This window comes from Drosophila novamexicana, unplaced genomic scaffold (assembly GCF_003285875.2).
Source record: "Drosophila novamexicana strain 15010-1031.04,08,12 unplaced genomic scaffold, DnovRS2.1 tig00001089-arrow-arrow-pilon, whole genome shotgun sequence".
Taxonomy (NCBI): Eukaryota; Metazoa; Arthropoda; class Insecta; order Diptera; family Drosophilidae; genus Drosophila; species Drosophila novamexicana.
Genome location: NW_020824841.1, coordinates 282,807 through 304,492, shown reverse-complemented (window position 1 = coordinate 304,492; position 21,686 = coordinate 282,807). Strand labels below are relative to the sequence as shown.

The following is a 21,686-nucleotide window of genomic DNA, read 5'->3' as shown; positions in this document are numbered from 1 at the left end:
ATAATAAAATTGCCTTCAATCAATTAATTTCTATTGTTTGATATGCCACATAAAACGCATTGATTGCAATCGGTTAATCGATTATATTTTGTGTGTAATTGTTGCTGTACATTGATGTTGTATCAAGGTAAGCAAACACACAAAAGCCTTTAAAATTTCCTATTGACAATGTAATATCTTTCTCTTCGAGTATATTTACATATATTAAATTTACTTATCGATATATTCGTCTGACTATCGATAACGTGAAAACAATCGCTCTTGATAATTCACAGCCAGAGCACTCGCGCTTCGTGGTTCTGTCGTGTGCTGGGATGTTGCTATCGTTGTTGCCATTTGGCGACCGCATGCGGCACATACTGCACTTGACAGCCACGCGCGTTGGAGGTTGAGGGCGGCTGGTAGGCGTGGCAATTGCCCAACATTGCCCAACGCAGCTCCGCTGCCTTTAATTACTTTTTTCGATATCGACTACGGCAGTTGGGCGCGTACGCCTACCTGGGCACGCCCACAGCGGGCGCCCACTCGATCGGATCAACGGCAGCGGGAATGGGCCAGAAACTCACCAAACAGCATCCACAAACATGTTGCCAGCAGCATTGTTGATAGGCCTGCTTGCTGGCAACATGCTGCTGAGCTAGATGTTGCGTTGCGCTGGAAATTTGATAGCTTTTTCAGATGATGTTTTTGACCCATAAATAATTGAAGTAAACAATGCGGAGAGCGACAGGGCAAACGAATTGAAATTGGAATCAACCCGAGTCGGAGCCAGAGACAGAGCCAGATTCAGAGCCAGAGCCAGGGCTTCGGTAACTGGGCCCATAAATCTACGCAGAGCTGCATTTAATCTGGCTTAAACACGCATTTTCTTGACAATTTCACAGTAAAACTCTTGACTGAACATGCCCCAAAGTTGTAGCAAATGAATTGAGCCTGCAGCGAAATGACAGCCCGACAACGTGCCGCATAATTAATATGCGATTTTCGTCTCTTAACGCTCCAAATGGCCACTAAACCACTATAAATTCACAAATGATAACACTAAATCAAATTCAAATGGGGAAACTCTGTGGTTCCTTTCGCTCTGCTCTCAATACTGGGCATCAAACGAGTTAATGAAGCGTGAGTGGCCCCACTCAAAGAAGACAAAAAACGAAGTAGAAACCGCCATGACCAGGGCCCAGTCACAAAATAGAACTTGAGCCTCGTCGAGCTCTCAGTGGCGGTGGTGGGAGATGCTGAATATGGCGGAAAAAGTCAAGCGATTTGACCGTTAAATTCCCTTCCAGTGCTAAGGGCGGCTGATTAAGGGAGGGGGGATGCGGGGGGGTCTGGGTAGCTGGGTAGCTGGCAGGAAGCATTTCAGCCGCCTTTCTAAGTGATGCGTGGCCGATTGGGCGGTTGGGCGGAGGGGTTGGTAGGTCTATGGCAAATGGAGGGGTCACACATGCTGCCACCGGCGGAAGCTTATTTTGTCTCTTGACCTCATTTCTGGCTTTTCCGCTTCCGGTTTTCGCCTGATGCCAAATGCTAAGTAGTTTCGCTTTTAGTGCAAAATGCTCGACTCCACTTCAGTTGTTGTCGTTGTTGTTGTTGTTGTTTTCGCTTCGCATTTGTTTGACTTTGATATTTGCTGGAAGGCCACTTGAAGTCTTCACTGTGACGAAATTCCTCTCTGTTCATATTTTTAAAGCATTTCGATTATTTGTGTGCGCAGCTCTGTGTTGGCGTTTCTTTCAGCTGATATCGCTTCTCTATCGCTTCCTTCACTTCCCATGGGGCAGCACGTGTTGATGAAAAACCTTTTGGCAGGCGAGTTAACAGGAATCATAAGTCGAGTCGACTGGGTTTTCGGTAGATAGCAGTATGTAGCCATGTCCATCCGTCTATTCATATGTCAATAATCTCTGAGTTGCTTAGCTATGAATCTTTATATAGTTTCGTCTTATTCCTGCAGTCAGAACATGTGTCGAAGACAGCCGGATCGGAACATTATATCATATGGTTGTCATAGGAACACGATCGGTTTGGAATTTGGTTTTCGTATGAAAAACTTTTGTGTCTTTCAATATATTAAACTAAGTAAATTAATTGTTTTATATATAAGAAAAGTCGAGTACCTTATCATATATATATTTATATATATATATATATAGGAAGAATCAGTAAGTATAACAAGAATTTTATATGAAAAACTCTTTTACTTTTCAGATACCAAAATAGTATTTGACAATTTAAAGATTTCCTCATATATAATCAAAGTCTCAAGAAGATAATTCTTTTATGTTATATATATCTTTCTAAGGATCTAAAAAAGTTTTCCTTGTGACAAACGTTTGCTTTTCCAAGATATCTTGACCTTAGCTATAACGAGCTTCATTATGCTCCTTGATAAAAGCAAGAGCGTTTAAAAAAAGGAATAAATCGATCTTGAAAACCCCTATGAAATTGCCCTAGAACAATGATTTTAAATCTTATTATACAATAAATATAAACGAGAATGTAAGCATATCTTCGGCACACCGAAGATTTAATACCCTTGAAGACATTTCCCATGGACATATTAAGAATAGTGAAGCTGGTAAATGCAGAGTTAGATGAAAACATCTTGAAAAAAACAAAAAATGTTGCCATATAAGAAACTGCTTTTCGACAGATCTCTCCAACGGCAGCTATATGATATAGTGGTCCGATCCGGTCGGTTCCGACATATGTATTGTCTATCAGAGAAATACGGACCTAAGCTAAGTTTTAAGTCGATAGCTTTAAAACTGAGAGACTTGTTTGCATAGAAACAGACGGAAGGACGGGCAGACGGGCAGATGGACAGACAGACATACAGAGGGACGCACCGATGGACAGACGGAAGGACGGACGATCGGACGGACAGACGGACTGGCGGACAGATGGACAGACGGATCTGGCTTGATCAAATCGGCTGTTTCGGAGATGTCTCCTGCTATGCGTTACACATTTGATGACAAACTTATAGTACTCTCGAAAAGGGTACACAATTAATATAGGAACTGTTATTTTTTGAATTTCTATATGAACCAGAGAGTTTTCTATGGGAAATTTGAGTGAACAAACAAATAGCTGAACTTTTCAATAGCCAGGACTCCGAGTATAACCTAGCCGGGAGGTCGAGCTCCGTGCTGCACTTGCGCCCGGCTGGCGGGCGAAACGTATGGAAATTATGATATACAACTTTTCGTATATGGTAAAATGTGAAGCATTCCGTTTTATGGTTTGTATTTATTTGATGAACATTTTGTTGTTTTGGCTGCTTGTCGGTTACCCGTTGGGCTTATTTATTTGCCGTGTTTGCATTTTTGGTTTCAATTAATTTTCAAAAATGTTTTTCTACTTTTTATTATTTTCGTTATTATTTGTATTTTTGTGTATATATTTTGTATTTTTGCATTGTTTTCTCTCGCCTTGCTAGCAACAATTTTTGTTGCACAAAATACATCATTTTGTAGTTTTTGCTGCACGCTTGAAAGCTTCTTAACGCTTTCTCTCTCGCTCCGTCTCTCGCTCTCCCTCTCGCTTTCTATTCCTGTGTGTGTGTGTGAGAGTGTGTGTGGGTGGGTTTGTTATGTATTTCTAATGAGCCCTGTGGCTGGCATTTCACCACCTACCCCACCCCACCCTGTATGTATAGTGTGTGTGTGCGTCTGTGTGTGTGTGTGTGTAATTTATTTCATTTAAATGATTTATTTATTTTGTTCATTGCCTTTTGCAACAGTTCTCGCTGCGTTGGCCGTGGACGCCTTGGCCCTAGCTCTACAGTGACTCCCACGCCCCGCTCCCGCCCACATTGGCATATCCTTCGCCTGAGCCCGTCTCCGGCGCATTGTTGTGGCAGTTGTTTTTGTTGTTAAATTGCTTCTGGCATTTGATTTGTACATCATTTTTAACGAAGCATAAAGTTTTATATGGCAACAGCAACAGGATACCAGCAGTAGCAGCAGCAACAGCAGCAGCAGCAGCAGAGCAGTAACATCCTTGTTGTTGCTGTTGTTTTAGCTCTTGACTTTGGGCTCTGCGGTTGAGCTCTGCGCTTGTGCGTGTGTGCGTGTGTGCGTGTGTGTGTGTGTGTGTGTGTGTGTGTGTGTGTGTGCGTGTGTGTGTGTGTGTGTGGGCGTCTCTTAATGAACAAAAAAGTGGCATGCAGATATTTTCTCGTTTATTTCGTTTGCCAGCATTGCGCCCCGAAAACTGCTGAGCTGCCCTCCTCTGCGCCTGACAGCATATCAAGTAGGCATTTTCATTTGCAGGAAATATTAAATCAACAAATTACAAAATTACTATACGACAATCCCCCCACCCCTCACCTCCCCGCCAGTCCACAGCACCCTTTCCGCACAAAAAAAAAAACGTGAAAAGATGTAGACTTCCATATGCATGAAGTATTTCGGTACAGTAGTCATTCGTTAAGTGCCACACCGAGAATTCAGAGATCATTCTAATGCGAAAGTAAGCCATAGGAAATAGGGTTTCTAATCAAATATACTCAAAATTAACTGATGTCTGTTAGGCAAACAAAATATACAAAAGTCTATCAAATATTTAACAAGCAAGTCGAGAGCACGCGACTGTGAGATTCCCTGTAACTAGATTAGTTGTCAGAATCTTATTAAACTCAACCAATTTGGGGTAAAATTATCTATGCTGAAGCCTTGGTCTCTCACGCTCACATGATGGTATAAATCGATTAGATATTATAACAAAATCTTTTTAATATATAAGCTATATTAACACGAGAAAGTAAGGATATCTTCGGCAAACCTACGTTTCGTCCGATCGTTCCCATAGCAGCTATATGGCAAAGAGGTTCGATCCGGCCGGTTCCGACATATGTACTGCCTGTAACAGAAATACGGAGCTATGCCAAGTTTCAAGACGACATCTTCAAAACATCGAGACTAGTTCGCAAAGAAACAGGGAGATTGACAAACGGACGGACGGACGGAAGCACAGACGGACTGACGGATGGAGGGACGGGCAGATGGACTCTGGCTATATAAATTTGGCTGTTGATGCTGATCTAGAATATATATATATACTTTATGGGATCGGGGATGGATGCGTTAGACATTTCATGACAAAATTATAAAACCCTCTACAAGGCTTTAAAAAGGTCTATAAAACTTATTTATAATACATAAATTATATCAGAAGAGAAACGGTCTGTCACATATTTTAAAAGTTTGAATAAAGTCAAAAAAGCTCTTAAAATAAATTTGCTCGTTGCACGGAAAATATTTCAAATCGTTAATATTTTCATATACAAATTCCAGGCTATTCGAGCTCTAGCCAAAATTGGCATCTGTTAAATATGGATGGATAAATAGAATGGTTAGCGCCAAAGTTGTTTGTAATTTTGCAAAAGAATTTGTATTTTTAACTAAATTATTTTTGACTTTTTAAATAAGTTTGTTTATGATTTGGCTGATTTGGTTAAAGTTAAGCTTTACTGTTGAATTGAATTGGAATTGTAATTCCGGATTGGACTCTGTGCATAATCTTCTTTTACCACTAGAAAATGGGTAATACAAATTTGTAGACCAAAAGAATTTCAGCTATTTTATGAATTGGAAAAGACAATACAAATTTATAGCAGGTTTAACTTCCGGGTGAATCTTGCAGAGAGCGAGAGATAGAGGGAGAGAGGGAGAGAGAGAGAGAGAGAAAGTCTGCTCGTAGGTGCATTGAGGCATTTAGCTGCAGTTCTTAAGTCCACACATTTGCCCCAACTCCTAACTCCTCTGTCTTTCTCCGTGCTCGTTGGTCATGTCAAGTGGGTGAGGCAGCAGCAGCAGCAGAAGCAGAAGCATCATCATGCTCATCATTGACGCTGCATCTCAAGTGCAGCAGGCACATCAACATCAGCTCGACGAGACTATCGGAAAATCACGTAATGGGCACGTATTCCAAATATTTACTTAAGACCAAGCGGGCAACGCAGCGTGAAGGCAGGCAGAGATGGGGCAAGGTGTGGATAAGGTTGCGGGTGAGTGCGTGGCCAGGGGCAGGGGCAAGAGCGGGCTGCATTAATATTGTTGTGGCAAACCAATTGACTTGACAAGCGACGATGAGAAGCAGGAGCAGGAGCAGCAGCGGGAACGGGAGCGGGAGCTGGCGCGGGCGTAGGCAATGGGGCGACAACTTCCTGCAGCAGTTCTTTGACTTAATTGCCGCAGCGACTGCGACTGCGACGGCAACTGCAACAGCAACTGCAACGGCAGCGACTGTAAACAGTAGTCGAGGCGGCAATAAGCAAACTGACATTGACTTTGACTTTCGGCAGACTCACACAGCGACTGCAGGAACTGCGAACTGCGGTCTCAGTTTGGCCGCCTGTCGATATTCGTTTGATTTTATTGTGGCATGCACCCCGCGGAGTTGTTGTTGTTGCCGCAAGTGGATGCAAGGGATCATACAGACAGCAGCATCACAGGGACCGATACCAGTTGCAGTGGCAGTCGCAGTAGACAAACAGCCAAACCCCATGACTAATCACGCATTACGACTTGGGCATATTTGCCTACACTCAAAGAAATTTATGCCTTGAAGTGCATCATGAGAAAGGGATTAAGGGAGTGTGATATGGCTGTTCTCCCAGAAGGTACGCTCTACCCAGCTTCGAATTGCCGCAACATACTTGCGCGTTTACCAACACTCGGATCGCAAACTGAGCGCCTTCTTTTTCCCTAGGCTCCATACTATGTCAAATTTATTCCTTGATAAAGCTGATATAGATATATCATATTTATATCTTAAGAAAATATGCATATATATATATATAAATATATTATAAGAAAAATATTTTATCTATCAGAGATCTCAGCTATATGAGAGTTGAGAGAGAGAGAGAGAGAGAGAGAGAGAGAGAGAGAGAGATAGAGAGAGAGAGAGAGAGAGAGAGAGCGAGAGAGAGAGAGAGGGAGTGAGAGAGAGAGAGAGAGAGAACTGTATAAGACGAGTTATAGGCCAAGTTTTAAAAGCCTATTCAAAGACATATATTCAAAAGGATATTGCCTATATTCTATATCATACTCTTCTCTGTGGGCATAGAGTGTATATAGAAATAAAGAATTTTTCAAAACTCAATCGAATTTCTTCTACATTTATTTCACATTTGGTTAACTCAGCGCAAGCACAATTGGTTTTGGTTTTGCCGCTTGAGAATCGCATAGAAAGGTCGCCTTGGAATTAGTTTGAGCTGGTTGCACACAAAATTTACAGTTAGCTGCGCTCTTTGATTTGGCAAACGGCTGCAAGTGCCAATGCCAAACGGCCAAACAGCCAAACCGCCACGCCCCCCAAAAGAGAATTTCACTTAAGTCAGCTGCAGCTGCAGCCTTGGCTCTGACTGCGAGCAACGCAAGCATTATCATCCGTCAAGTGCGGGCACTTTGCTTGGCAGCGGCCTGCCACGCCCAGTGTGAGGCGCCCGCAGCTGGCGTTGCAAGTGCAACTGCCACAGCATCTAGCGGCACCATCAGCGCGGTGCGCTACGCGTAGCTGGCGTCATGATTAGACGTTGCAACTGCTCCCGTTGCAAGTTGCAAGCATTTATTTTGCTGTGGCTGCCCCGCAGCTGCTGCAGTTGGTGGAACAGCTGATAAAGTCGCTCGGCTCGCAGGTGAAACTGAAAGTTAAAGCTGCGCACGGCCCGCCCCGGCTTGAAGCTGGAATCGGATCCAAGTTGGGGCGCAACTTGGCGCACGTAAATAAATGAAATTAAAATTCCGTTACGAACCCGGCTCAAAAGTCACAGCCACGGGTCAAATACGCTTCATAGTTGGCCAGCTTGGACGCTGATGGGGCCTGACAGGAGCAAAGAGACCGAAGAGTTTACCGCTAACCGCTTTGCCATACAAGGCCTATACAACACCCAGGCCAACCCCCCTGGGCGCACACATGAGTCGCAGCTCTCATACATAAATATTTATAAACAAAGCGAGCTCCGGCTACAAATCCGTTATAAATAAAACATAACGAGTCGAATTGTTGGGAACCACTCGAAAAGCAACTGAAAACCGAGAAATAAGCGCAGACGACGCACAAAATGTCAAAAACAATAAATCAAAAGGCGACCGAAAAAGGCGGTCAGGAGCCGGGACAAGTGGCTAGGGGGGAGCAAGGAGCTGGGTGTGCGAAGGGGGGCTTCGGCAAACCGTTGGACAGTCTCGCGGCCAAACGGAAGCAAAGCGACGGCCGTCGCAGCTTGGGCACGTTCCCAGGCTGCCCGAAAGGTAACAAGCGATAAATAAATGCGTGCGGAGAAGTGAAGGGGACAGAGAGAGAGTGAGTGGGTGAGGGGGAGGGGGGGGGGGCATTTAGGGACTGCGTAATGCGGCCTTACAAATTGCAGATGACACCACAGTGACAAAGAGAGCAAAAAAAAAAAAGAAAACAAAAGAAAAGAAAAGTAAAGAAAAGGCTGATAGTGCGAGTGGGTCAGGGGTGCGGCGGTGGCTGGCAGCGTGTCCGAGTGGAGCATGCCTTTTGGCGCGCTGACGGCATTAACTGCCAATGAGAGGCTGCTGCTGCGCAGGCGTCCCGGCGTCGCGGCGACGCTGCGTCTGCGTCGACGTCTGACGCAGCATATTTGTCGGCGTTTTGCATTCTGAATGAAATAAATTGAATTGAATTCATGACAGCGGAAGTTTTGAAAGCGCAGCGCGAATTGAGGTTAAGGCGAAGACGCGCGCTTATATGGACTGACAATACACACACACACATGCATATATCAGCAAACGATTTCACATTTCCTGTGCCACAGTCACAGTCAACTAATTTAAATTGTCTCGGCTTGAAGTTTGGGCAGCTTGCCAAAAAAATAAAAACAGCGACAAATTAAACACATCAAATGAAATGTTTGCAACAAATACCAGTGGCAACATGTGCCTGAGCAACAAATGTTGCTAAGAAGCAGCATCCACAAAACCTACATCCACATTGCGCACAGTGGTAGGACAGGCCCAAAACCACGACATATTTTTTGCAAAGGTTACAGTTTACAAAAATTGTATTACCATATGTGAGTGTATGTATGATTGTTGTATTTTATAAATTTCGTGTATATATACACAATTCGCTCAGTTTTTTAAATCTAGATGAGCATTGCTTGGTAGAAAAAAATAAGACATTATTATCTATGAACGTAAAGAGTATGTTATATATATAATAAAAGATAAAGCATATGTAAAGCAAATGTCACATGGCCTTTCATTGAAATGTACACACTTGTTGCCCACAGTGCAGCGCATTGAAGCGATGCCAACAGCAACGCCACACAGTGCAGAAAACTAAGCAAGAGACAGGGCGTGTGAGAGAGAAAGAGAGAGAGAGCGGGCGTGAGGGCGACAATGAGAGCGTGTGTTGCGGCCCACAAGCAACGGACGACAACGGCAGCGACAGCAACAGCAGCCGGCAAGCGACCGGCCCGAGATGCTGCGGCCGTTCAGTAACTGACAAACGTTTGCCAGGTGAACAACGAAGCCGACGCAAAGCGAACAGTGAACAGCGAACGAGCAAAGCGTGTTTTTGTGTGTGTGTATTTGTTGTTGTCGTTGCTTGTGCTCGTGCTTGGCGCACAGCCCACGCGCGTATGTGTGTCGTATAAATTTTGTTAGCATTTTTTTTTTTTTGGTGTGTTGGTGTTGTAGCAACATTTGCGGCCAGCAGCCGCAGCAGCATCCGCAACATGCAGTGGTGAATTGGCCGAGACCAAGAAACGAAACGAAACGAAGCGAAGCGAAGCGTAGAGCAGAAGCGAATCGAAGCGCAAAGAAACTCAACACAACAGCAACAAATCATTTGGCTTGTTGTCGCCTCGCCTGCAGGATACGCGACGAGGACGTGAACAAAACAGAACTACGCTGGCCGTTGACCGAGTTGCATCGCAAATCGCATCGCGGTCTCTTAGCCCACAGCAAGCGCCAGAACAAGTGGCAGTTACAGCCAGCGATAGTGTGTGTGTGTGTGCGACAGAGAGAAAGAAAATAGAAGAATCAGCAGCAGACTGTGAAACAGAAACCGAAATTGAAATCGGCAATCGGAGCGGCAGCTGTTGCATGCGGCCGCCGTGCCAGACTCAGTGACGCCGCCGCTCAGCGTCCAGCGTGCCGCGTGTTGCGTGCTGCGTGTTGCGAGTTTTTGTTGTTTTTGTTTTGTGCTTGCTTCGTACGCGCATTGATCCTCGCGAGTGACAGAGACACATATACAAAAGCATAAAAGAGAGTGAGTGAATAGAGAGACGAGTGAGGCGACATTGCGGTATTCAAATCGCAATTGGCCTAGGAATCAACTCGAGGATGAGGCTGCCGCTGCCGCTGCTGTTGCAGTTGCAACTGGGCGCGCTGCTTGCCGCATGCTTGGCCAACGCAGCCGCCGGCATCAATATCAATGCCAACGATCCGTGCTATTTTGAGGGGAAGCCGCGCAAGTGCCTGCCCAGCTTTGTGAATGCCGCCTACGGCAATCCGGTGCAGGCGTCCAGCGTCTGCGGCGTCCAGCAGCCGGAGCGCTTTTGTGAGCTGCAGCGCGATGGCAGCGCCGGCGAGTGTCGGCTCTGCGATAAGTCGGAGCATGGGATAAGTCGTTATGGTGCCGCTGCGTTGACGGATCTCAACAATCCGAGCAATGTGACCTGCTGGCGTTCCGGCAGCGTGAATGTGCCCCACGATCCAGACACAGCGCCGCCGGACAATGTCACCCTAACCCTGTCGCTGGGCAAGAAATACGAGCTGACCTACATCTCGCTCTCGTTCTGCCCCAAATCACCGCGGCCGGACTCGCTGGCCATCTACAAGAGCTCGGACTTTGGCCAAACCTGGCAGCCCTTCCAGTTCTACAGTTCGCAGTGCCAGAAGTTTTACGGACGTGCCGACCGCGCAAAGATCAGTAAATTTAATGAGCAGGAGGCACGTTGCATGAACTCGCAGCACGATGGGGCAACCGGCGGCGCCGCACAGCGTTTCGCCTTCAACACGCTCGAGGGTCGTCCGTCGGCAAATGATCTGGACGCGTCGCTGGTGCTGCAGGATTGGGTGACGGCAACCGATATACGTGTGGTATTCCATCGTCTGGAGCTGCCGCCGCAGCTGCTGCTCAGTCGAGCCAAGGCCAAGGGCAATGCGAACAGCTTCAGCGATGAGATGACCGCCAGCCAGGAGGAGGAGGAGCTGGATGGACATGAGCTGGATGACCAGGATGAGTACGATTACAATTTGCAGGACAACGACAGCGCCGGCTACGACCAGGAGGAGTACGAGGAGCCCAAAAAGCATCTCGAGCTCGATGACGAACTGCATCTAGACTATGCCAACGATGGCGAGAGCAAGCGCCAGTCCAAGCACAAGAGCAGCGCCTACGAGAAGCATTTCCAAAGCAAGCTCACGGTCAGCACCCCACCCGCACCGCCGCTTCCGCCAGTCACGCCCAAAACAACGCCGCCCAGCAAATCGGGCACATCCTCGGACAATTCCGGAGCGTCCGTCGCCATGCAGCAACTGCTTTCCGTCTCGCAGCATTATGCCGTCTCCGATTTCGCTGTCGGCGGACGCTGCAAGTGCAATGGCCACGCCTCCGAGTGCATTGCAACCAGCCCCGGCCCCGGCTCAGTGCATGCCGACGCGGACGATGGCCAGGACGACGATATGCCCGCCTCGCTGCACAGCGTCCACTTTGGACGCACCACCTCCGCCCTGCAGCTAAGCGCCAAGCTGGCCATGACCTGCGCCTGCAAGCATAACACCGCCGGACCCGAGTGCGAGCGCTGCAAACCCTTCTACTTCGATCGCCCCTGGGGACGTGCCACCGACAACGATGCCAATGAATGCAAAAGTGAGTACATAGAAAATGCCATCCCCTGTGCCCCATAAAAAAATGCCATTGGCCCCAATATGCGACGAGGACTGCCAATAAAATGCCACTGCAATTGGCTTATCCATAAAAAAATATATATATATCTATATCTTATATTCACATATATATTTCTGCATTAGAATATATAGACATTTGTTTTATAGCCCTCTTCAGTGTATTATCCCGCCTTAACTTGCATATAAATAAGCTTAGTTTTCTTCAAATTAACTACATAAGACAATTTTTGCACTCAATCAAAAAACTGTTTTCCACATTTGAGAAAGTTTTCACTAATTAAATAGTGAATTTCAGAAAACCTGTGAATATATTAAGTTTTAGGTAGAGCTGAGCAATTGAATGTCAAATCGATTGGGCGAAATCTTAAGCTAGGTTTACTAGCTATACTACTTTTACACGCCTTTTCCACGAGCAGGCGTGAAAGTGTGAATCACGTGTGAAATTTATTTCGATAGAAATTCTTGCCAATGAGCCCGAACCCGACCTACAAATACGATCGAGGGGAGCTGAATTATCCGAAATAGTGAAAAACATCTTAGCTTAATTGTAACAAAGAATTTTGAAGCTGACTTTTAAGCAAATCGGTTGGTAAGCACAAAAGTTGCATACAGCTGAATTTCGTTATTTTTCCACGCTTGCGGGTGGAATCGAGTATTTGAAATAAGTATTTTAAAGGGTGCGCATTTTAATTAGCTATTGTGTAATTGCTTGTGCTCAAGTTGAACTTAATTTGGAAAAAGTGCGGCAACTTGTTGAGTAGCCCTCGTCAAGCCTCAGAATTCCTCATAGCTGGCATTCACTGTCGTTGGGTCCGTCGGACAGTTGTTCGCCCTGTTGTTCGGCCCCGTCGAGTGGCGCTTTCAATTGCCACCATTGTGCGGCTTGCACTTCTCCTGAAGCGCATTGAACTCGAATTGAATGCATTCTGCCAGGCAGCGGAGCATTCGGTTGCCAATGGCCATGGCCAATGCCAGTGCCAGTGCCAGTGTCAGTGCCAGTGGACGACGCCGACGTCATCGGCATTCTTCGCCTTGCATTTTTGGTGCTTAATTCAACACTTGGATGGAGCATTTGAATGCCTCGACGTGTGGCATGCGGCGTGCGGCATGCGGCGTGCGGCGTCTGGCAGGACCAGCTGCAGAACCAATCCAATCGATTCCAATCGAATCGTGTCGCACCAATGTGCCGCGATCTACCCCCGTCGCCCCCTGGCATATTTGTTGTCAAAGTCAGCGGGTCATTTATGCCATCATCATCATCATCATCAGCGTCATCCGAGTGTGTCCGCATTTGTACAAACCAATTATTTGTGTTCTTTGCTGTTGGCTCAGCATTGTCCGCACCTTGCAGACGCACGCAGACGCAATCCGCCCCCACTCCACTCTACTCCACTCCCCTCCATGTCCATGTCTATGTCCATGTCCATTGCTATTTGGCTGTCTCGCCTCCACAGAGAGCCATAAATTACTAACGATTAACTTTTTGTGGGCCAGCGTCTAGAATTAATCAAAGAAACAAATGCGCAGCGGGGCGACATCAAGTTAGGGCGTCGCTTCTGTCACGACGTTGCGGGTCAACCCCATAACGGTAACATGGCCTGCAGTCGAAGGTCAGCGTCAGCTCTGGCGACTGTGCTAATTTATGGCTTATAGACCAAATCTCCTGGGCAATTGGCATTTGGGAAATGAACCACAAGCCAGCAGCTGTGCGTGGGCCATAGACTAATCTGTGGAGAGAAATATGCCCGAACTGCGACCGGCTGCATTCCGGGTGACAATATGTTTGTCCGTCCAAACGTACGTCGGGAACTCTAAAAGCTAAAGACTTGACTTTTTGTATGCAGCTCTTGCTATGGCACGTGCATCTCAAGTTTCTTTCAAGTCTACAAAAGCTTGTCGCGTTTCCAGGAAATCGATAGGAATCGGTATCGAAATGATGTTCTTTGAGCAAATCTTGGCGCTTTTAAGAGCCAGAGTTGCGAGATGTAGATGCTCGTATGGTATGCACATATCCAAGGTATTCTTTTCTCTCCCTCCCTTATTTTCTGGAAACTGCGAAGACCTTTACTAAAGTGTAGGATTTGTTTTTATTTTTATTTTATATCGATTTAAAACTGGATTTGCGAACTTTCTTTCCTCCTCTTAATTTTTTTTTATCCATATCTCATGAATATTTAATTTAGTGAAAGAATCCTTTCTATCCCCTTCAGACTAAAAGTTTTTATTTTTCCATTTCGGAAATGCAATTATTATTGTTAATAAAAATTGTTGTTCTTCTTCTCTCTCAAAAGTTGAGTTTTATATTCGATATTCAGTATTTCACGTACTTTGCCAACAATTATCCACACACATTCATAGTACCTGAAGTTTTCAAACGTTTCATTTAACTGCAGCTCCGAATTACTTTGATTAGCATTGAATTCTGTCTGGCCCTATCCAACACTTTACTAAAGAGGGAACAGCAAATTGATTTAACGCACAAGTCGCTGCGATTCAGCGCTGAGATTAAAGGCTTTAATTTGAATTAGTTTTGTTTTTTTTTTCTGTTTATTTGGGCGGGGCAGCCACTCGCTCAGCGAGTCCACATCCGTGTCCGTTCTTTCATTTCCCAACAAGAAAGCTACAAAAAAATAAACGGAAACAAACAAACTCGAAGCGCTGGCAAAGGCAAGTGATAAAAATATTTATGTCGAGCGAAATTCCAAGCGACGTCTGCCCGGCTGGGTCGCGGCCATCCATTATTTGGAGTCCCGGCACCGTGCCCACGCCCCGGCACGGACTGACCAGCTGCCTGCGGAAGGTTTTGCCAAAGATTTACGCGAGCCAAGCAGAGTAAATATTGAAAGAGGAATCGGCTAGCCGCGGCACGATGCTCTTGCTACCTGAAATCGAGCGGAGGCCTACCCCAAAAATGCCCAAACCCTGGCCGAAGTTTATGGCCAAAGCTAAACCCAAGTGCCCAACTGCGACGCGACCCGCTTCCAACTCATTGAGTCGCACATTAATATTTAGATTTGCTTTATTCGCCAGCAATTTGTTTCGAGTTCGTTATGGAAACGGTGACCCAACCACTAGCACTGCACGCTCGCGCACAGTGGGACAAAATGGCAGGAAACCAAAGGCAAAATAAAAGTTACTTATTTAAATAATTTTCTAGCTGAGGTGCAGCCCGTAAATGTAACACAATATTGGGCACAATATATAAAAGAATATGCATTATAATTTTCGTTTCAATTGACGCACAGTGAAACAAAAGCAGAGTAAGTGAATACATAAGGGGGTAAAATGAATGCACAAATTATTTTACGGCGTTATAATTGAATGAACATGATAACGAATAATTCGTGTCTCTAAATCAGTTGCTTTAAGCAGTTGCACAGTGAGGCAACTCTTGAAAACTAAAACAAGAAAGAGGTTCCCGACTAGGGGATACCCTGAACCCTCTTCTTCCAACATCAAATGCATTTATATATTCTATTTTAGAAGCTATATGTCTAGTTTGGTGACTCTAGCTCTTATTATTTACCAAAATTGCCCAAAAAGGAGGATATCGATATCGATTTTTATCGATTGCTTGGAAACGGAGTAAGTTATCGATGATCGGAAACAATTTCGATCTGCGCGGGCACTAGGAGCACCTACATCTAAAATTTCAAGCCTCTAGCTCTTATAGGTTCTGAATTCCTTGCGTTCATACATGCGGACAGACGGACGGACAGACAGACAGACGGACATGGTTAGATCGACTCGGCTATTGGTGCTGGTCAAGAATATATATACTTTATGGGGTCGGAGATGCTTCCTTCTGCCTGTTACATACATTTGGATTTTGCACAAATACAATATACCCTTATACCCATTTTTAATGGGTTCAGGGTATAAAAAATCAATAATATATTTTTATAATATTTTACTACTGGAAATAATGCCCCAAATCAAAATAGACGATAAAGTGTTATAAGAGTGTATAAGAAATAATATTAAAATCAAGTAAATTTTCCAGTTTGCGCGTTGAGATTCGGAACTAGTTCAAGCTGCGAACGATTGTTAAAAAAGTCTGCTGACAACAGAGCCGAGTTGTTTGTTAAAGAGCTATATAAATAGGCTGCTTACCTGTTTGGTCTTGACTTGGCCAGGTCTTGCGCCAGCCAGCTTGTAATTATTGGAAACTAAGCTAATATAATAAAATATAAGTCATGCTTCTCACCTGTAAGCAAATATAATATTTCAATAACCTGATAAAATCTGAATTTAATCAAGAAACTCACCTGTTTTTGGCCAGAGATGAATCAATTGTGGTCCACTGCTTGGTGGAAGTTTGTGGGTTCTATTTGTGTGTGTTTTGTTGGAATCGGTGTTTTTGGTCGCGGCTCTTCTTTTGGTCTCCGGGGATCCGAGTGAAGCGCATCTAATGCGCGCCATCTGTTTAATTTTCAGAGTTTTCCGAGTTTTTGGGCAGCGGCTGCAATCGAAATGGAAATGCGAAACGCGAATTGGGAAATGGGAAATGGTGGCCGAGCACAGGCCAAGGGTATTGTTTGTTGCGCCCCCATTCAGAATTTTATTTCTTTATTACACTTATGTGTGTGTTTGTGCGATTTCGGGGGTGGTTGAGGCGGTTTACGGCTTGAACTAATTCGCGGCGTTTACATTGCAATCTCGTGCCGTACCCCGGCTAATCCCGACAGCTGTGCGCATTTAGCATGGCCACAAAAGCCAGGACAATAGCCAGGACAACGCTCAGCTCGGTTCGAATCGGATAGTTCCCGGCTTCGTTTGGTTTGGTTTTTCCTTTGGCTGACTTGCAACAAATTGCGCGAGTTAACAGCGGCCATTGCTCAGTAACAGCTACAGCTATCAGCTGGCAGTTAAGTTGTTGCACATATGCAACAAGAATCATTGCGGCTCATATGTCTGGGCCAGGCTAGAGCGAGGGGCAGGCAGCGGGCGTGTGGCGTCACAGACGGGGCATCGAATGGCGAGCGAATCGCTTGGAACACAAAACAAAATGCAACACTTTATATGCCAACCACAACAATGTGGCATCGTCGAGGAGGCGTGGCATGCCTTTTGGTGAACTACTGATGGAGGAGGGAGGAAACATGTTGGCAACTCTGCTGCGGTTACATTTTGTTGCAGTTTGTTGGCGGCGCGCCTGAAAGTATGCAAAAAACAGTTGCTTATTTAAAAAATAGCATAACGTAAAAAACTAGAGAGAAAGCGATACGCGTGATAGAGACAGAGCGAGAGAGAGAGAGAGAAGGAAATAGCGTGAGGGAGCGACCGAGAGAGAGAGAGAGAGAGAGAGCTGATGGGAATGCATAATGAGTGTCCTTTGTGCCAGGACGCGACTTCATTCAACTTCAGTCGACTCCCAACTCCAGCGCAGACTGTACTTAATTTTGTGTTATTTTTGGGAATGTTCAAGGGGTGGGATAATGGCGGGGGATTAAGATTATGAATGTGATTTGTTGTTCTGGTCAGGAATGCAAGAAATTCGAGTCAAAAGCAAAGATATGCCAAAGCCAAACTACAATGGGAATTTTAATTAGTGCGCAAGAGCTTACTACACCCAAGCAGTGTTGGTTAACAGTGCCATTATTAAAGTTTACTGGCTTGGGTATTGTAATAAAGAGAAGCTATATCAATATGCCTGATGGATTATCAATTCGTTATAAATAAGCAGAACCCCATCCATCTCTCTGATTGCAGATATGTTAATAATAGGTATATTTCATGCAACTAATATATTTACTTAAGGAGAAGGTTTGTAGTGTGTAGTTAAATTTTGTTAATGCATGTGCATGTTTTCCTATAGTGCTGTAAAAACGATTGCAGATAAACGGCTGTCAGTGTTGTTAAAGCAAGTAAGCCCAATAACTCTCTACGTCCAATTTTTTACTTTTTGGCATTAGAGAGTTCTTCTATAATTTATATATTATTTTATATTTTATTTTTGCTTTAAAGCAATGTAAAACGCATTTCTGCTGCAGTCGCCACCACTGCAAAGCTGCTGTTAAATTTATCGGGCACTAGGTTAAGCACAACGTAATTTATTCTCACATTGTAAAGCTGCAGGAAAAGAACTCAGATAATGTTGCTGCTGAATACGAAATAGTTTAGTTAAAGGTGGTCAGCAGCGAGGGTCAGCGCTGAGAATATTCCATGACCTGAGCTGGTGAAGGAGCGGAACAGGTAATGAAATGAAGGTGTGTAAGTGAATTTATGTACTAAAATACGTGTGAAAAAAGGAGCTTATTTTAGAAGACAAACTGAGCAGGGGGCAGTCGCAAAGGATAAGACATTGCTTGTGTCACCCTTCACTGTGCGAACTATTATTTGTTCTTCCCTAATCCTAATTTAGTTTTTAAAAATCTATAACAGTGAAAAGGAGTCTTGTACAACTGCATAACGTAAATATGTTCGCGATCAGGATCTAGCTATGTTCGTCTATATGTGCGCCCTTCCCTCTGCCTGTCCACTCTTCGTCCTTAGGAATGCGCCAATCTTGAGAGCTTCAAAAATTAGTCTTCCAAATTAAATTGTATATGAATGTATCTCAAACAAACTTTACACTATTAACAAATGTAAAGCCAAGTTATTTATTCAGCATAAAGCAAAGATAATAAGGGCTGGAGAGACCATATTTGGTTTGTAGGCTCTCTCCTAGCAAATGCAGCTTAAAATAATTTCACTTTTTAGATAATTCGCCCAGTTCGACGGAGAGTTGAAAAGTCGCCTTTTAAAAGCTAGATCCTTGTGCTTTAAAAATCTTCAACTGACAGCTCAACGTTCGATTAGTCGGTTCTTTGACCATGAAATGCTGCAATCTCGCAAGCTCAGCTGACACTTGCACAATAAACATGCTCATATATATATATATATGTATATATATCTCTTGGCTGATCTCTCTGCGGCTCCAACTGAGGAGGTTCCCACGTTGCGTTTTGCCAGCGTCATTTGATGCAGTGGCAGTGGCATAAAAACCACGCAATTTGCAACACTTTTAACACTTGCACGGCTCAATGAAGTGCAACGGCAACCGAACACCCCAGTCGCCCAGCCCAACGCCCCAAATCCGCAGCTTCCTGCCGAACCGCAGCACGACCATCGCTCCCCCATCACCCACTCCCCTACCCACTCCAACCCACCTTTGGTACATGCCACAGCAAAGTTGAAGTCAAAGCAAAGCGTAAAAACCCCAAAGCATAGAGAGAGAGAAAAAATGAGTTAAACAAAATGTGAAAATAAAACGGAAACGGAATCTGAAAATGCTTTGGAAGCTAACTCTGCTGCTGCTGCTGCTGACTGCTATGCTGACTGTTGCTTTATGTTGTTGTTGTTGCTGTTGCATTCAAACTAACGCAGCCGCATGATTTTGCGGTCTATGCTCCAACACCTGCCGCCACTCCCCCCACTGCCTGCCCAGCCTTGCCCCTTATCATACTTGCTCGAAAGCACTCGCTACTCCACATGCTCTCAGTGTAATCGAATCTGTGCATTGCTTGCCTGCCCACCACCGTTCCCCACTCGCTCTCTCTCTCTACACACACGCACACACACTCGATCTATCCCTGTGCTAACTGCCCATGCCCCTCGGCCCGCCTCTTGCCTTGCCCTGGTCCAAGCGCTTTGGCCCTTTTTCTGGCCGCCTTTATTTGCCTGGCTTTTCATTCGCAGTCATCGCAACGCTTTCGCGCGCCCATTACCATTGGCTACGTGCCGCAGTTTTTAACTGCCTTTTAGCTACGGCAATCTAGCTGGCACTCTGACTGCCCAGGAGGCAGCCCCCCTCCCCCCTCTGCCTGGCTGGCTTACTGACCCAACTGACCACACGTAATTCAAATGGCTTCAAATTGCGGGGCGCGCATTGCAAATCCCCGCAAAGCTGCAGCTGCCACACAGTGTTGCACCGCAACCCCCTCCACTGCTTATGGCAACGCCTTAGTCCCCCCTACCCATACCTCCCCCCCTCCCCCCTTCTGGCATAAAGTGCCTTTGTTAAAAGAGGCCATCAATTTGTTGGCCATTAAAAATGGGCATGGCAAATTATAAACTAACCAAAATTCCAATTGGAAGTAATTAACGCCCTTGTACATGTGTGTGTGTGCGTGTTTGAGTGTGCGTGTTTGTCTGTTGGGGTCGAGCAGGTCGGACAGGCGACAAATCGCTGCAACTTATTTACAAGCAACAGCAACAACAACAGTAGCACCTAACTATGACCAACAGCACCCGGAAAATAAAATAAACAGCTGCGAGTCGCCGACTATTAAATGCTCTATTGATATTTGAGCAAAAATGATATCATATGCCGAGCATATGAGGCAAAGTCAGAAGAATAAAAATATATTTCCGACTCGTTCACTTGCAGTTTTAGGCCAAAATGTTAACAATATAATATCATATTTTTTTAACAAGAAAGTTTTATTACATGTTCTTCAACCTCCTCGAAATTAAAGAGAATTTTTCGAGACATATTTAATCAATTTTAAGGTTTTTTTACATTTTTTCAAGCAAGCTCAATGTTAAAGACATATTTTAATGTTTTTTCCATTAGCAAGAACCTTTTCTAACACTGACAATCTGACAATTCTTGTTTCTATTCAAATGTCTATCAGCTGTGAATCCGACTAGCTTACACAGATATTATTCTATGGCTACGTAAACTAGTCGGATGTCTAGATGTCTATTTTGATGCGTTGCACATTATGTAACAAAATTGGAATACCCCATTTGGAAGGGTATAAAAAGGGCCATCAAATACTGGGGGCCTGAGTTGGCCCCTAAATGAATTTGTTGTCTGTTGGAACCCTGCTGCTTAGAAGCAAAGCTGAAGTGTTTGACTGGGTGGAGCATGGTGAGGGGGAGGGGGCAGCTGCTAACAGTAGCACAAACAACCACACAGACGCACACACATACAGTTGTACGCCCGAAAAGAAGAGGAGACATAAAATGTTAAGCACATTTCGGCTGCTATTTTACAGTCTGCGGATGCGAGCGCCGCCTCGCACACCTCAAACAGCACTCATCTATTTTTCTTCATTAACACACACTCACATACATAAATACACACACACACTCACAGCGGGCACGACAAACGCTTTAATAGTTTTTCCGTGCCTTTAATTTATGTGAATTTAAAAACATTTTGTGGCCAAGCGGCATTGAGGGAAGTGCTCGTTGGGGAGAGGTTGGCGGGGGGTTAGTTCTAGGGCAGTTTTACATGCCAAACGAGCTGCACAAACACAGCAACAACGTTGCATTGCCATAAGGGGCCCCCACTCTCCCCCTGTCCATACTTTTCAGATTGCCATGAAAATTGCTTTTAAATGAAGTTTTTTCGCAGCAGCAGCTCAAAATATGCTCAAGCTCAAGCAACTTGGCAACAGAGCTTTACCCAACCACAGGGTATTTTTGTTTTATGCAATTTTAGACTACGCAACACCCTGTGTAAAGAACACCCTATCTATATCTATATCTATATCTATATCTATATCTATATCTATATCTATATCTATATCTATATCTATATCTATATCTATATCTATATCTATATCTATATCTATATCTATATCTATCTATATCTATATCTATATCTATATCTATATCTATATCTATATCTATATCTATATCTATATCTATATCTATATCTATATCTATATCTATATCTATGTCTATATCCTTATTGGGTAAAATTTCTCCGAAGAATAGTCGTTGGTTCGGTTCACGGTTTGAACCAACTCTCTTAAAATACAAATTGTTTATGCCACGTCCTCGTACGCCTATTTA

At 44.6% G+C, this 21,686-nt stretch overlaps 1 protein-coding gene across 1 annotated transcript in view; it reads left to right on the top strand.

Annotated features, from left to right (window-relative positions):
• The first annotated feature begins 9,840 nt into the window (after positions 1-9,840).
• The window catches only part of LOC115766303 (netrin-B), a 68,281-nt gene continuing 56,435 nt past the window's right edge, over positions 9,841-21,686 (top strand). Inside the window, exon 1 of the mRNA XM_030710180.1 lies at positions 9,841-11,859. Coding sequence (XP_030566040.1) covers positions 10,329-11,859 — 1,531 coding nt within the window. The 5' untranslated portion in view covers positions 9,841-10,328. The remainder of the gene's footprint in view (positions 11,860-21,686) is intronic.